The sequence below is a fragment of the Macaca nemestrina genome, chromosome 10 (genome assembly GCF_043159975.1).
Source record: "Macaca nemestrina isolate mMacNem1 chromosome 10, mMacNem.hap1, whole genome shotgun sequence".
In the NCBI taxonomy this organism is placed as follows: domain Eukaryota; kingdom Metazoa; phylum Chordata; class Mammalia; order Primates; family Cercopithecidae; genus Macaca; species Macaca nemestrina.
In genome coordinates, this window is record NC_092134.1 from 132,672,883 (window position 1) to 132,686,984 (window position 14,102).

The 14,102-nt window shown below is 38.3% G+C and overlaps 1 protein-coding gene across 2 annotated transcripts in view; it reads right to left on the reverse strand.

Moving 5' to 3' along the window:
• The window catches only part of LOC105499889 (pregnancy zone protein), a 59,124-nt gene that overhangs the window by 16,522 nt on the left and 28,500 nt on the right, over positions 1-14,102 (reverse strand). Inside the window, exons 16-18 of one of the 2 annotated variants that reach the window (XM_024787100.2) lie at positions 4,709-4,873; positions 4,156-4,261; positions 147-294 (exon numbers count right to left, since the gene is read on the reverse strand). In XM_024787100.2, coding sequence (XP_024642868.2) covers positions 147-294; positions 4,156-4,261; positions 4,709-4,873 — 419 coding nt within the window. Of the gene's footprint in view, positions 1-146; positions 298-4,155; positions 4,262-4,708; positions 4,874-14,102 lie in introns of both variants that reach the window. The other variant, XM_011772740.3, reaches the window with a different exon arrangement.

A 14,102-nucleotide genomic window follows, 5' to 3' on the forward strand; every position in this document is an offset into this window, starting at 1 on the left:
AATTGCAGCATTTTACTTAGGTCTATCCTAAAAAGAGGTTAAGATAATTATTCAGAACCTTTCAGAAAGATTATCTTAGAATTGAAAATGTTGGAGGAACCACATTCCCTCCCCTTCAGCAAATGGAGGAAAGTAAAGTTACTTACTCCACTGCCACCAACTCCCAGATCCAAGTCTCAGGAAAATAGCTTCGCACCGTTTCAGGGACTGGCCCTGAACTTTGTTCATTATTTAAAGGCATTATATTATAGGCGCTCATTTGAGGAGGATATGGCCTCCCTGCTACTCCTAGACCTACTAAAGTAGAGAAAATTGTCTAGTTAGGGAAAAACATTCATTAATTTCATGGTGCACACGTGAGACGTCAGAGAACAAATTTTCAGTTTTCCTGCTCAGACTGTCCTAAAAGTCTTACAGAAGTTGTAGAACTTGGGAACTACTTTGTGATCCCTCACTCTCTGAAAAGAGAGGAGTCTTTGTCAAAGGTGGAAATTCCATGTATCCTAGACATAGCATAATTTGATGTGAGTGGAAGCTGGAAAAACAAGATCATTTGGAGACAGTTCTATGGGTTTTGTGGGGAAGGAACAGTTTTGAAGTTGAGACAGTATTGCTTCATTCTTAGAGAATCTCAGCAGGAATTGTAAAATGCTCTTTAGGCATTGTCAGTGGTTGCTATACTGAAAATGGAATTACCAGTGGAGTGAACAGAATTTAATGACTTAAATTCTGTGTACTGTATGGAAGTTTGCAAAACTGTTGTTCTCTGGGGAATAAGATTAGAGCATTAGATTTTATTCCACTTATTTTTTGACATCTGAAATAAACAATTTGGATGTCAAAAACAGATATTTCCATTTGGAATGGCTGTGTAGTTGAGACAAAGAAATCATTTACCAATGTGAGAGGGCAGAGAGCTAGACATGTAGGCAATTTTGTCCATGTTGTGCCTGAAATCATGCTTACTAATTGAATTTGAGTTAAGATCTCTCTCCCATGTATCCCATCTGATATTTCAGAAATACCTTGTGAAAGAATACTTATAAGGAAAAATATATTTCTAGCAATTTCACCCTAATAGTTTTCTACACTGAAAAAAGCATCAGTAGTAATTTCTTTAGTGAATATCATACACCTTCTTGCCCCATGTCCTTCTAAGTGGTAATGATTTCTGACTCTGATTTTTCACTGATGTTCTGTCCTCTCTGTCCTCACTCTTATCTTAAATATTGAAATATCTAAAAGGATGATACATCTAAATGAACTATTTTCCATTTTCTGTTGGATATGTCAAGGGCCCTCAAACTCCTCCAGTTATTGCAGTTAACAAACCATGGCATTATGTGTTATTTCAACTCCATTCAGAGGACGATGGCTATATCCTTCCTACTCTTACTGTCAACTTGACTTTCCATGTATCCTGTCTTAGTCTCTGTATCAAAGTTTTATTCTTCTGCATGCCACAACTAATAATCTCTACAGTAAATGCCTTTGAATCAGTTTCCCAGGACAAAAATCTTATTTTTTTTTCTTGCTTCTTTTCCCCATTTGACTTTATGAAAATTTGTTGAACTCTGGACTAAGCCACTCATACTCTGTTTTGTTGCTGATCTCAAAATACTTTCAATGAAATTTTCTGTTCATGGCTTAAAAAGGGCTGCTCAACCCAGCTTTGTAATACTTTTTGACTTTTAATACCTTCAAGCAAACAACAACAAAAACAAAAAAAAAAAACCCTGAACATTTTCTTTTAATTTAGAATCTAGTGTGATTGAGACACATGTTAGATCATGTCACCCCTCTTCTGAAAAGCTTCTTATTTCACTCATAGTATAAAAGTCAAGTCCTTACTATGACCTACGAGGCCCACACAATGTGGCCTCAAGTATTGCTCTGATCTCTCTCTCCAACTGCTCACACTTTATTCATTCTGTTCCAACCACACTGGTTTTCTTTCTCTGCTTAGAGCATTTCAGGCATACTCTCACCTCAAAGCCTTTGAGAGATAGACTAGTGAAGAGGTTATGAACATGAGATCTGGAATCAAACTCCCTGACTTGAATCTACTGCGTGCTACATTTTATTGGCTATGAGATCTTAATGGCTTAGTTATTTAACCTTTTTGGGCCTCAGTTTTCCGTATGAAAAATTGTGTTAAAAATACCTACCTTATAAGGCTACTGCAAGAATTAAGGAAATCTATCTAAACTCATCTATCTATAACTATCCATTGATCTATCAAACCTACCAATCTATCAATCATCTATCTCCCTATTACCTATCTCCTGGAGCATAGAAAACACTGCATAAGTATTTTCTATTATTGATATTGTTTCCTAGGACTATGACACTCGTCTTCCAGAGAGTCACATGGCTTGTTGTCTTCCTTGAAGTTTTTGCTCAAATTTCACTTTCTTGGTAAGATTTTTACTGACCACCCCCCCATTTAAATCTTCAACTTCCTTCAGTCTCAACATCCCTTCCCTACTTGAATTTTTCCATATAGTATTTATGAACTTATAGTGAGCCATATAATTTACTTGCTTATTTTGTTTATATTCTCTCTGAGCCTATTAGAACATAACCTTCATATAGTTGAATAGTTTTGTTCTTAATGTTTGTTATATAACCAGAAACTATGTCAGTAACTATTGAACACACGAGTTAAAATTTGTAACTTCTTAATTTTTGTAGTTTCAAGTACTAGCCATGTCTTTCATTGTCTAGCATAATTTTCGTTCCTTGTTTAGTTTAATTATTATCTTTCACTCGTCCTCTCTTTTAGGTCCTATCAATGCTATTGAATTGATCTTCTTCATATGTACTGTTCTATAGCATTAAACACTTTCAGGGTGCATGATGACTTCCCAAATAGTCATGGAAATGGCTTCATGTTGTTGAACTTATTATCCAGAAATTTCACAAGATATTTCAGTTTTCTTAGTTCTTTTATTTCCTCATATACCTGACTCATTTATAGCTACTAATTTCAATCCCTGTTGTGTATTCACCACACATTTTAGAAGCTCTTTTTTATCCTGAGTGTTATTATATACCCCCAATTCCAGTTTTAATAAATTCAAGAACATTTCCTTCCCCCTAAACCTCCATGGTTTAAACTTGAAGTTTGTTCTATGTAAATATCATGGCTATTTTCCTTTCCCTTATTCTCTATTCTCATTGTTTATATAACATCTTAGTTACATGACAAAATCGTATTTACCATTTTTGAGAAATTGTTTGAAATTTGTGCTATCATTGAAGGTATACTTAGAGATAAACAGTCCATGGCCCTTGAAAAGGTGCCATTTTCTTAATAATAAAGCTCATTTAAACATTGATATTAATCTTAAATGCCAAGGAACATGGAAAATGCTATTTAAATAATCAAAGTTCTTAATTTGTGTTGGTACATTATATTTAGTTATCTTATTGGGCATTTTGCAAGGTCTTGAAGAACCATTAGTCAAATTCCTTCAATTTATTAACGAAGGATTTGAGTCTTAAAGAGGAGATGTGACACACCCACTTCACATATAGGACTTCTAATTTCCAATCCGAGCATATAAATATTTGTTAGCAGATGGACGTCAGGAATATTTTGGAGAAAAGGGGAGTTGGATTCATGATAGAGGAATGAGAAATGGCTGGATAGTGTTCAAATGTAAGTAGATCTGGTGATGAGACAGATGTTTTAATAAGTTGAAGGGTCTTGAAAAAGGCTGCTCTATTTGAGTAGTGGGTTTGGCCATGGATTATGAGATATTTCTGTGATGTTCACGTTGTTTCTGGTCACCAGTGAAGCCCTTTGTCCTTCTTTATGTTTTTCAAAATACAGCATCCCTATGAATTTCTTTCCTGTTTCCATAATCAGAATTATTCTCTCCTTCCGTTGTCAGCATTTTCCCTCTCTTATGGTACATCAGAATCTTGTATTTTATCTGATTTTGTGCCCTGAAGTATCTGTTGTATCTAAAAAATAATCCTTGATCAGTTCTGGCTATCACCAGCTAAGTCACCTCAGCAAGAAACAATTAATTTGAATCTTGGTTTCTTTGTGTGTATAAAATGGAAATAGGGCTACATTATTTCATTTTAGCATTTTTGGCATAGTAATATTGTTGGACATGAAATAAAATTAAAAGCAAATTTTACCTCCATAGTATCCTTGACTTATTGCTCCTGCAGACATGGGGGGGATGACTGAACACGACTTTGGTTTTCGGATTTTCGAGTTAGTGAACACCTTCAATCCCATCCCCTGGAAAAAAATAATTATTCAATCAACTTATAAGCTTGATTAGAATATATAAAACATACTATCCTTAGAGACTGCCCTATGTAATTCCAGTAACCTTATATTAATTCTATGGCAAAACACTTGACAGTAAATATAGAGTAGTTAAATTATAAAACTTATGGGTTATTAAGATTTTATTCTTTATTTATTATTTTTTAGTTTGCAAGAAAACCCTAAATATAACTAAAAGGTATCTGGATGAATAGGCAGTGGTTAGATCTAGCCCTGACTCACAAACTGAACTTCTATGTGGTCCTGACAGAGACTAACCTTTTAATTGGCTTCATTTTTCTCTGCTGAAAAATGGAGAGGCAAGTCTACATAATTACTAAGATTATGAATAGATAGAGTTTTATTAACATTCAAAAAATCACAAGCCAGCATATTAATAAGTAGTGAGAATTTTACCTTGAGAAAGCTATAAATATCTGCTTCATCATTACTTGATAAGGGAACATAGAAGGCTCCATTACGAATGAAGAAAGGATGGGGACAGTGTCCTTGTTCTTCCTCCTGATGGTCCACATTGTCAGGAAAATTGGTGAGATCCTTCACAGTTAGCAGATTATATACCTGTAGCAGTGGAGAGATCAAAGGCAGAACTGTTACTTACTTTTCTTTTGAAATAGAATGAACTGAGAGAAATAAAATAATTATCACCAATCTTTTCTTGAGTGTGTTCATGTAGTTGGTACCTTAGAGATAAGTTGAAGATTTTCCTTATATTTAACAGTGTTGTTTTGTCATAAAGAAATAAAACCTACTTGGGAAAATGCTTCCAAAGATTAATAAAACCTTAAGTTATGAAGGATTAATTAAAACTTCATTGTAGAGTCTACAGGTAAAAATAGACTAAATATAGGAAGAAGACCTAACTTGCATCTGTGTTTAATTAATACTTAATGCCCTGAGGAATTTAGCTACAAATTATTATTGCCACCTGTTAAACATTTACGTCTACTCAGGCTTATTCTCAGATAGAAAATCGTATAGATGGCCAATTAGAAGCAGCTGTGGTCTGCAGCACTTACGGAGTGGAATGAAAAAGGGATATTAAATTCAGCACCTTCAGCTGAAATACCCAGGTTCTCACATTGAGACTGACTAGGCAAGCAACCTGAGCCACAGAGAACAATGAAAAGCAGCAGGGGTGAAGGTGGGGGAGGGCAACGGAAGGAGTGATTGTGCAACCTCGCCTGGGAAATCACACTTCTCCCATGGATCTTTGCAACCGGTGGATCAGGAGATACCCTAGTGAACCCACGCCATCAGGGCCTTGGGTCTGATACACAAAGCTATGTGGAGTCTTGGCAGAGCAGCCACTTAGGCACACAGAGACCCAGGAGTTTTAAGTACTCCGGCCCTGGGATCCCTGGAAAGGTAGGAAATCTGTTTGTACATGTCCCTACGAAGGGGGCTGAATTCAGAAAGCCAAAGAGCATCATCCTGTGGACCCCACTTCCACAGCACCTCACAGGTTAAGACTCACTGTCTTGGAATCCCAGCCAGCCAATGGCGGTGGGTTGGAGTCCACCTGAGATGGACCTGAGTTCCTGGGGGAGAGGTGGCTGCCATCTCTGTGGTTCTGAGGACTCAGCCACTCCAGCCTGCAGGCTTGGGGAATACAGATGGTCAGGATGAGGAGGGGTCTCCCACGATGCAGCACAACTACCTTGCCAGATTGTGATCAGACTGCTTCTTTAAGTGGGACCCTGATCCATTCCTCCTCACCGAGTGGGACCTTTCTGTGGGGGCTTCAGGTACTCCAGGCAGGGTTCTAAAGACAGAGCTTTGATCTCTCCCGGGGACCGAGTTCCTGGGGGGCAGGGGTGTCTGCCATCTCTGCAGTTCGGTTGACTCTGCCACTTCAACCTGCTGGCTTTGGAGAATACCGGTGATCCAGACGAGGAAGGATCCCACCCAATGCAGCACACCTGCTCTACCAAAAAGCAGCCAGTCTGCTGCTTTGAGCAGGTCCCTGATCCCATTCCTCTTGACTGGGTGAGACCTCCCAATAAGGGTCTCCAGTCACCTCCAACAGTTGCATGTGGGCTGGCAACAGGTTAGTACCCCCGCAGGATGAAGCTTCTAGAGGAAGGCACAGGCTGCCATCTTTGCTGTTTTGTGGCCTTTGCTGGTGATACCTCCAGGTATGGGAGAAATCAAAGCAACTGGGGTCTGGAGTGGACCCCCAGCAAACCTCAGCAACCCCATGATAGAGTGGCTTGACTGTTAAAAGAAAAACAAGCAGAAAACAACAGCATCAACAAAAAAGACCCAACAAAAATCTAATTCAAAGGGCAGCAACCTCAAGGATTAAAGGTAGATAAACTCACAAAGATGAGAAAGGATTAATTCAAAAACAATGCAAACTCCAAATGCCAGAGTACCTCTTCTTTTCCAAATGACTGTGACACCTCACCAGCAAGGGCACAGAACTGGGCTGAGGCTAAGATGGTTGAATTGACAGAAGTAGGCTTCAGAAAGTGGATAATAATAAACTTTGCTGAGCTGTAACCCAGTGAAAAGAAGCTAAGAATCCTGATAAAACAATACAGGAGCTGGTAGCCAGAACAGCCAGTTTAGAGAGGAACATAACCTACTGATGGAGCTGAAAACCACATCACAAGAACTTCACAATGCAACTGCAAGTATCCTTAGCAGGATAGACCAAGAGGAGGAAAGAATCTCAGAGCCTGAAGATTATCTATCTGAAATAAGACAGGCAGACTAGAGTAGAGAAGAAAGAATGAAAAGAAATGAACGAAACCTCTGAGAAATATGGGATTATGTAAAAAGACCAAACCTACGACTGATTGGGATCCTTGAAAGAGACAGGAGAATGGAACCAAGTTGGAAAACATAATTCAGGATACCATCCAGGAGAACCTTTCCCAACCTAGCAAGATAGGCCAACATTCAAATTCAGGAAATGTAGAGAAGGCCAGTAAGATACTCCACAAGAAGATCAACCCAAAGACACAAAATCATCAGATTCTCCAATGTCAAAATGAAAGAAAACATGTTAAGGGCAGCTAGAGAGAAAGGCCAGGTCACCTACAAAAGGAAACATATACTAACAGTGGACCTCTCCACCAAAACCATGCAAGCCAGAAGAAATTGGGGGCCAGTATTCAGCATTCTAAAAGAAAATAATTTCCAACCCAGAATTTTATACCTGGCCAAACTAAGCTTCATAAGCAAAGGAGAAATAAGATTCTTTTCAAACAAGTGAATGGTTAGGAAATTTATCACCACAATGCCTGCCTTGCAAGAGCTCCTGAAGAAAGCACTACATTGGGAAAAGAAAGACCATTACCAGCCACTACAAAAACACACTGAAGTACACAGGCCAGAACACGGTGAAGCAACCACATAAACAAGTCTGGAAAAAAGCATTATGATGACAGGATCTAATTCACACATAAAAATACTAACCTCAAATGTAAATGGGCTAATGCCCCAGTTAAAAGACACAGAATGGCAAGCTGAATAAAGAGCCAAGACCCATCATCAGTATGCTGTCTTCAAGAGACTCATCTCACATGCAAGGAGAGACACAAGCTCAAAATAAAGGGATGGAGGAAAATTTACCAAGCAAATGGAAAACAGAAAAAAGCAATCCTAGTTTCTGACAAAACAGACTTTAAACCAACAAAGATCAAACAAACAAACAAAGAAGGGTATTATATAATGGTAAAGGGTTCAATTCAACAAGAAGAGCTAACTATCCTAAATATATATGCACCCAATATAGAAGCACCCAGATTCATAAAGTTCTTATACACCTACAAAGAGACTTAGACTCCCACACAATGATAGCGAGAGACTTTAACACACCACTGACAATATTAGATGGATGATTAAGACAGAAAATTAACAAAGATATTTAGGACCTGAACTCAGCTCTGGATCAAGTGGACCTGATAGAGATCTACAGAACTCTCCACCAAAATTCAACAGCATATAAATTCTTCTCATTGCCACATGGCATTTACTCTAAAATTGATCACATAATTGGAAGTAAAACACTCCTCAGCAAATGCACAAGAACTGAAATCATAACAGTCTTTCAGACAACAGTGCAATCAAATTAGAACTCAAGATTGAGAAATTCACTCAAAACCACACAACTACATGGAAATTGAATAAACTGCTCCTGAATGACTCTTGGGTAAATGATGAAATTAAGGCAGAAATCAAGAAGTTATTTGAAACTAATGAGAGCAAAGAGACAATGTACTGCAATCCCTGGGATGCAGCTAAAACAATGTTAAGTGGGAAATTTATAGCAGTAAATGTCTGCATCCAAAAGCTAGAAAGATCTCGAGTCAACAACCTAACATCTCAACTAAAAGGACTGTAGAACCAAGAGCATACAAACCCCAAAGCTAGCAGAAGACAAGAAATAGCAAAGATCAGAGCTGAGCTGAAGGAGATAGAGACATGAAAAACCCTCTTAAAAAAACAATGAATCCAGGAGCTGGTTTTTTGAAAAAAAGTTAATAAAATAGACTGACAGCTAGACTAATAGAGAAGAAAAAAAGAGAAGAATCAAGTAGACACAATCAGAAATGATAAGGGGATATCACCGCTGACCTCACAGAAACGCAAACGACCATTAGCGAATACTATAAACACCTCTGTGTACATAAACTAGAAAATCTAGAAGAAATGGATAAATTACTGGACACATACACCCTCTGGAGACTGAACCAGGAAGAAATTAAATATTTGAATAGACCAATAACGAGTTCTGAAATTGAGGCAGTAATAAACAATCTAACAACCAAAAAAAGCCCAGGACCAGATGGATTCACAGCTGAATTCTACCACAGGCACAAAGAAGAGCTGGTACAATTTCTACTAAAACTATTCCCAAAATTGAAAAGGAAGGACTCCTCCCTAACTCATTCTATGAGGCCACCATCGTCTTGATACCAAAACCTGGCAGAGTTACAACAGAAAAATAAAGCTTCAGGCCAATATCTCTGATGAACTTCGATGCAAAAATCCTCAACAAAATACTTGCAGACCAAATCCAGCAGCACATTAAAAAGCTTATTCACCACAACCAAGTAGGCTTCATCCCTGGGATGCAAGCTTGGCTCAACATACACAAATCAATAAATGCGATTCATTACATAAACAGAACTAAAGACAAAAACCACCTGATTATCTCAATAGATGCAGAAAAGACCTTTGATAAAATCAACATCCCTTTATGTTAAAAACTCTCAATAAACTAGGTATTGAAGGAACAAACTTCATAAGAGACATATATGACAAACACACACCCAATATCATACTGAATGGGCAAAATCTGGGAGCATTCCCCTTGAAAACTGGCACAAGACAGGGATGCCCTCTGTCACCACTCCCATTCAACATAATGTTGGAATTTCTGGCCAGGGCAATCAGGCAAGAGAAATAAATAAAGTGTATTTGAATAGCAAGAGAGAAAGTCAAGTTATCTTTATTTGCAGATGACGTGATTTTATATCTAGAAAACCCCATTATCTCAGCCCAAAAGATTCTTAAGCTGATAAGCAACTTCAGCAAAGTCTCAAGATACAAAATCAATGTGCAAAAATCACAAGCATTTCTATACACCAACAACAGGCAAGCAGAGATCCAAATCATGAATGAACTCCCATTCACAATTGTTACAGAAAGAATAAAATACCTAGGAATACAGCTAACAAGGGAAGTGAAGGACCTCTTCAAGAGCTACAAGCCACTGCTCAGGGATATCAGAGAGGACACAGAAAATGGAGAAACATTCCATCCTCATGCATAGGAAGAATCAATGTAATGACAATGGCTCTACTGCCCAAAGTATCTTATAGATTCAATGTTATTCCCATTAAACTACCATTGACATTCTTCACAGAATTAGAAAAATCTATTTTAAAATTCATATGGAAGCAAAAAAGAGCCTGAATTGCCAAGACAATTCTAAGCAAGAAGAGCAAAACTGGAGGCATCATGTTACCTGACTTCAAACTTTACTACAAGGTTACAGTAACCAAAACAGCATGGTACTGGTATAAGAACAGACACATAGACCAATGGCACAGAATAGAGAACTCCAAAATGAAACCGCAAACCTACAACCATCTGATCTTTGACAAACTTGACAAAAACAAGCAATGGGGAAAGTCCTCCCTATTTAATAAATGGTGCTGGGAATGCTGGCTAGTTATATGCAGAAAATTGAAACTGGACCCCTTCCTTACACCATATACAAAAATTAACTCAAGATGAATTAAATACTTAAATGTGAAACCCAAAACTATAAAGACCCTTGAAGAAAATCTAGGCAATACCATTCAGGAGATAGGCACAGACAAAGATTTCACTATGAAAATGCCAAAAGCAACTTCAACAAAAGCAAAAACTGACAAATGGGATATAATTAAATTAAAGAGCTTCTGCACAGCAAAAGGAACTATCATTAGAGTGAACACACAACTTAAAGAATGGGAGAAAATTTTCCCAATCTACCCACCTGAGAAAGGCCTAATATCCAGAGTCTACAAGTAACTTAAACAAACTTACAAGAAATAAAAACCCATTAAAAAGTGGGCAAAGGACATGAACAGACAGTTCTCAAAAGAAAACACACATGCAGCCAACAAACATAGGAAAAAAGCTCAACACCTCTAATCATTAGAGAAATGCAAATCAAAACCACAATGAGATACCATCTCACACCAGTCAGAATGGCTGCTATTAACAAGTCAAAAACAACAGTGAGGTTGCAGAGAAAAAGGAATGCTTTTTTACTGTTGGTGGGAGTGTGAATTAGTTCAACCATTGTGGAAGAAAGTGTGGTGATTCCTCAAAGACCCAGAGGCAAAAATACCATTTGACTCAGCAATCCCATTACTGGGTGTATACCCAAAGGAATATAAATTATTCTGTTATAAAGATAAACGCATGCATATGTTCACTGCAGCACTATTCACAATAGCAAAGACATGGAATCAGTCTAAATGCCCATCAATGATAGACTGGACAAAGAAAATGTGGTACATATACACAATGGAATACTATGCAGCCATAAAAAGGATGAGTTCATGTCCTTTGCAGGGACATGGATAGACCTGAAAACCATTATCCTCAGCAAGCTAACACAGGAACAGAAAACTAAACACTACATGTTCTCACTTATCAGTGGGAGCTGAATGATGAGAACACATGGGGGAGAACAACACTCACTGGGGCCTATTAGAGGGTAGGGTGTGGGGAGGGAGAGTATCAGGAAGAATAGCTAATAGATGCTGGGCTTAATATCTAGGTGATGGGTTGATCTGTGCAGCAAATCACCATGCACATGTTTACCTATGTGGCAACCCTTCACATCCTGCACTTGTACCTCTGAAGTTAAAATAAAAGTTGAAGAAATAAATAAATAAAACACAGTCCATGTTCAAAATAAAAATAAAAGAACAACATGGGCACATGAATGAACTTGTATCATTATATTGGATAGACCAATGTCTATGCAGGGTACTTTTTATGGAAAATGCATGACTCAACAGAATCAAGAACCCACAGGGCAGGGCCAGAGGCCTGAATATTTATCCCTGGACTGATGTAAGATTGAGTCTTAATCAGAGAACTTCCATTTGCCTGGCTTAATCTTGAGTAATTATGGACCAGTAACCCCTGAGTGCCTCTTGTTTCCTCCTTTTTGAACAGGAGTGTCAATAGTGACTATTCTATGCCAGTTCCACCACTGTATGTTGAGTGTGTGGGGCCAAATAACTTGAGTACGCTTTAGCTCAATGTCTTTGTATCTAGAGGTATTGGACCTGAGGAATCACACCTGAGAGGCATTATCTGTACTTGGACCTGATTTAAATGATATTTAGCCTTTGAGCTGTTCCTATTTTACGATGAGAATTTTAGGGACCTCAGAGAGAGGATCGAGTATATTTTACATGTGAGAGCTCATGTATTTCTGGGGATCAGAGGTCAGGCTGAGGAGACAGCTTCCAGAATTGCCCACAACAGTCTCTGCCTCCTGGTATTCACGCCCTAACATTGTTCGTCCCACAATGAACAGGGTTGACCTCTATAGCCAATGGGATATTGTGGAAATGAGGGGACATGACTTTCAGGCCTAGGTCATAAAAGATATTGCAACTTTAGCACTCTTTGGAACACATTAGCTCTCTTGGATCACATGCTCTGGAGAAGAACAGTTGCCACATTATGGGGATACCAGCAGCCCCAGGACCTCTGTGTGGTGAGGAACCGAGGCCTCCTGCCGATAGCGTTCGAGAAATCCGTCTTGGAAGCAGATCTTCCAACCTCTGTCAAGCTGTCAGGTGACTGCAGCTTTGGCCACCATGTTAATCACAATCATGACAGGTCACAAGCTAGACCCACCTAGCTAAGCTGCTCTGAATTCCTGACTCACAGAAATGCATGTGATAATAAATGTTTATTGTTTGAAGCCACTAGGTTTTGAAGAAAATTGTTATGCAGCAGTAGTTAGCTAACACAAACACCCTTTCTACTTATTTATCTATTTACCTTTGTTTTTGAGGAGAATTAAGTAGGTACATAAATGAACGTGTATTATTTATATTGGGTGAACTAATGATTTCTATTACTATTCAAAGCGACTGAGCTTAAAGGTTTCTATAATTTATCATCTGAAATCTTCAGTTACGTTCATAATTCCTTCTCACTTCCACAACACTCCAAGTTTACCAAACCTTACTGAAGTGACTGTTAAATGTATATGACTAAACAGAATAAGACAGACATAAACTTTTCAGAGGTAGAATAAATTCCTGTACTACCTGCTGAAATTAATAGCTTAGAATAGACTGCCATAAATACAGAGTGTAAAAATAATAGGCATATTTCCAAAGAAAGCACTCAAAGAGACAGTTTTCTTGTATCAGGTTAACTTCTTGATGTTGTTTCCTCTAACTAAAATACAGAAATATAGTCATTGTCTCTTGCATAATAATTATTATGCTATGAGGAGATATATCAAATATATATCAAATGCAAATCAAGATCAAGAAAAATTTTGATTATAGCAATCTCCCCGATCTGCGGTTTTGGTTTCCAAGATTTCCATTATCTGTGGTCAACTGTGATCCAAAAATGTTAAACGGAAAATTCAGAAATAAACGATTCATAAGTTTTAAATTGCTGCCATTCTGAGCAACATGATGAACTCTCACACTTTCCTGCTTCATCCTGCTCGGGACATGAATCCTCCGTTTTTCCAGTGGATCCACACTGTAGCCACTCCCTGCCCCTTAGTCACCTAGAATCCTGTTACAAGGTTGTCACAGTATCACAGTGCTTGTGTTCAAGTCACCCTTATTTTACTTTATCATGGCCCCAATGCACCAGAGTACTGAGGCTGGCAATTCGGAGGTGAAAGAGAAGCCATTAAGGTGCTTCCTTTAGGTGAAAAGGTGAACGTTCTCCACTTGATAAGGAAATTAAAAATGATGTATGCTGAGGTTGCTAAGATCTACGGTAAGAATGAATCTTCTATCCATGAAACTGTGAAGAAGGAAAAAGAAAATCATGCTTGTTTTGCTGTGACATCTCAAACTACAAAAATTATGGCTACAGTACGTGGTAAGTGCTTCCTTAAGATGGAAAAGGCATTAAATTTGTGGGTGGAAGACAGGAACATAAACGTGTTCCGGCTGATGGCCATTGGGTTCAGTGCTATCCACAGTTGGAGGTCTTGAGACACACCCCTGCAGATCAGGGGGCACTAGTGGATATGCTCCAACCTGAAGAATGTTAATTTTGA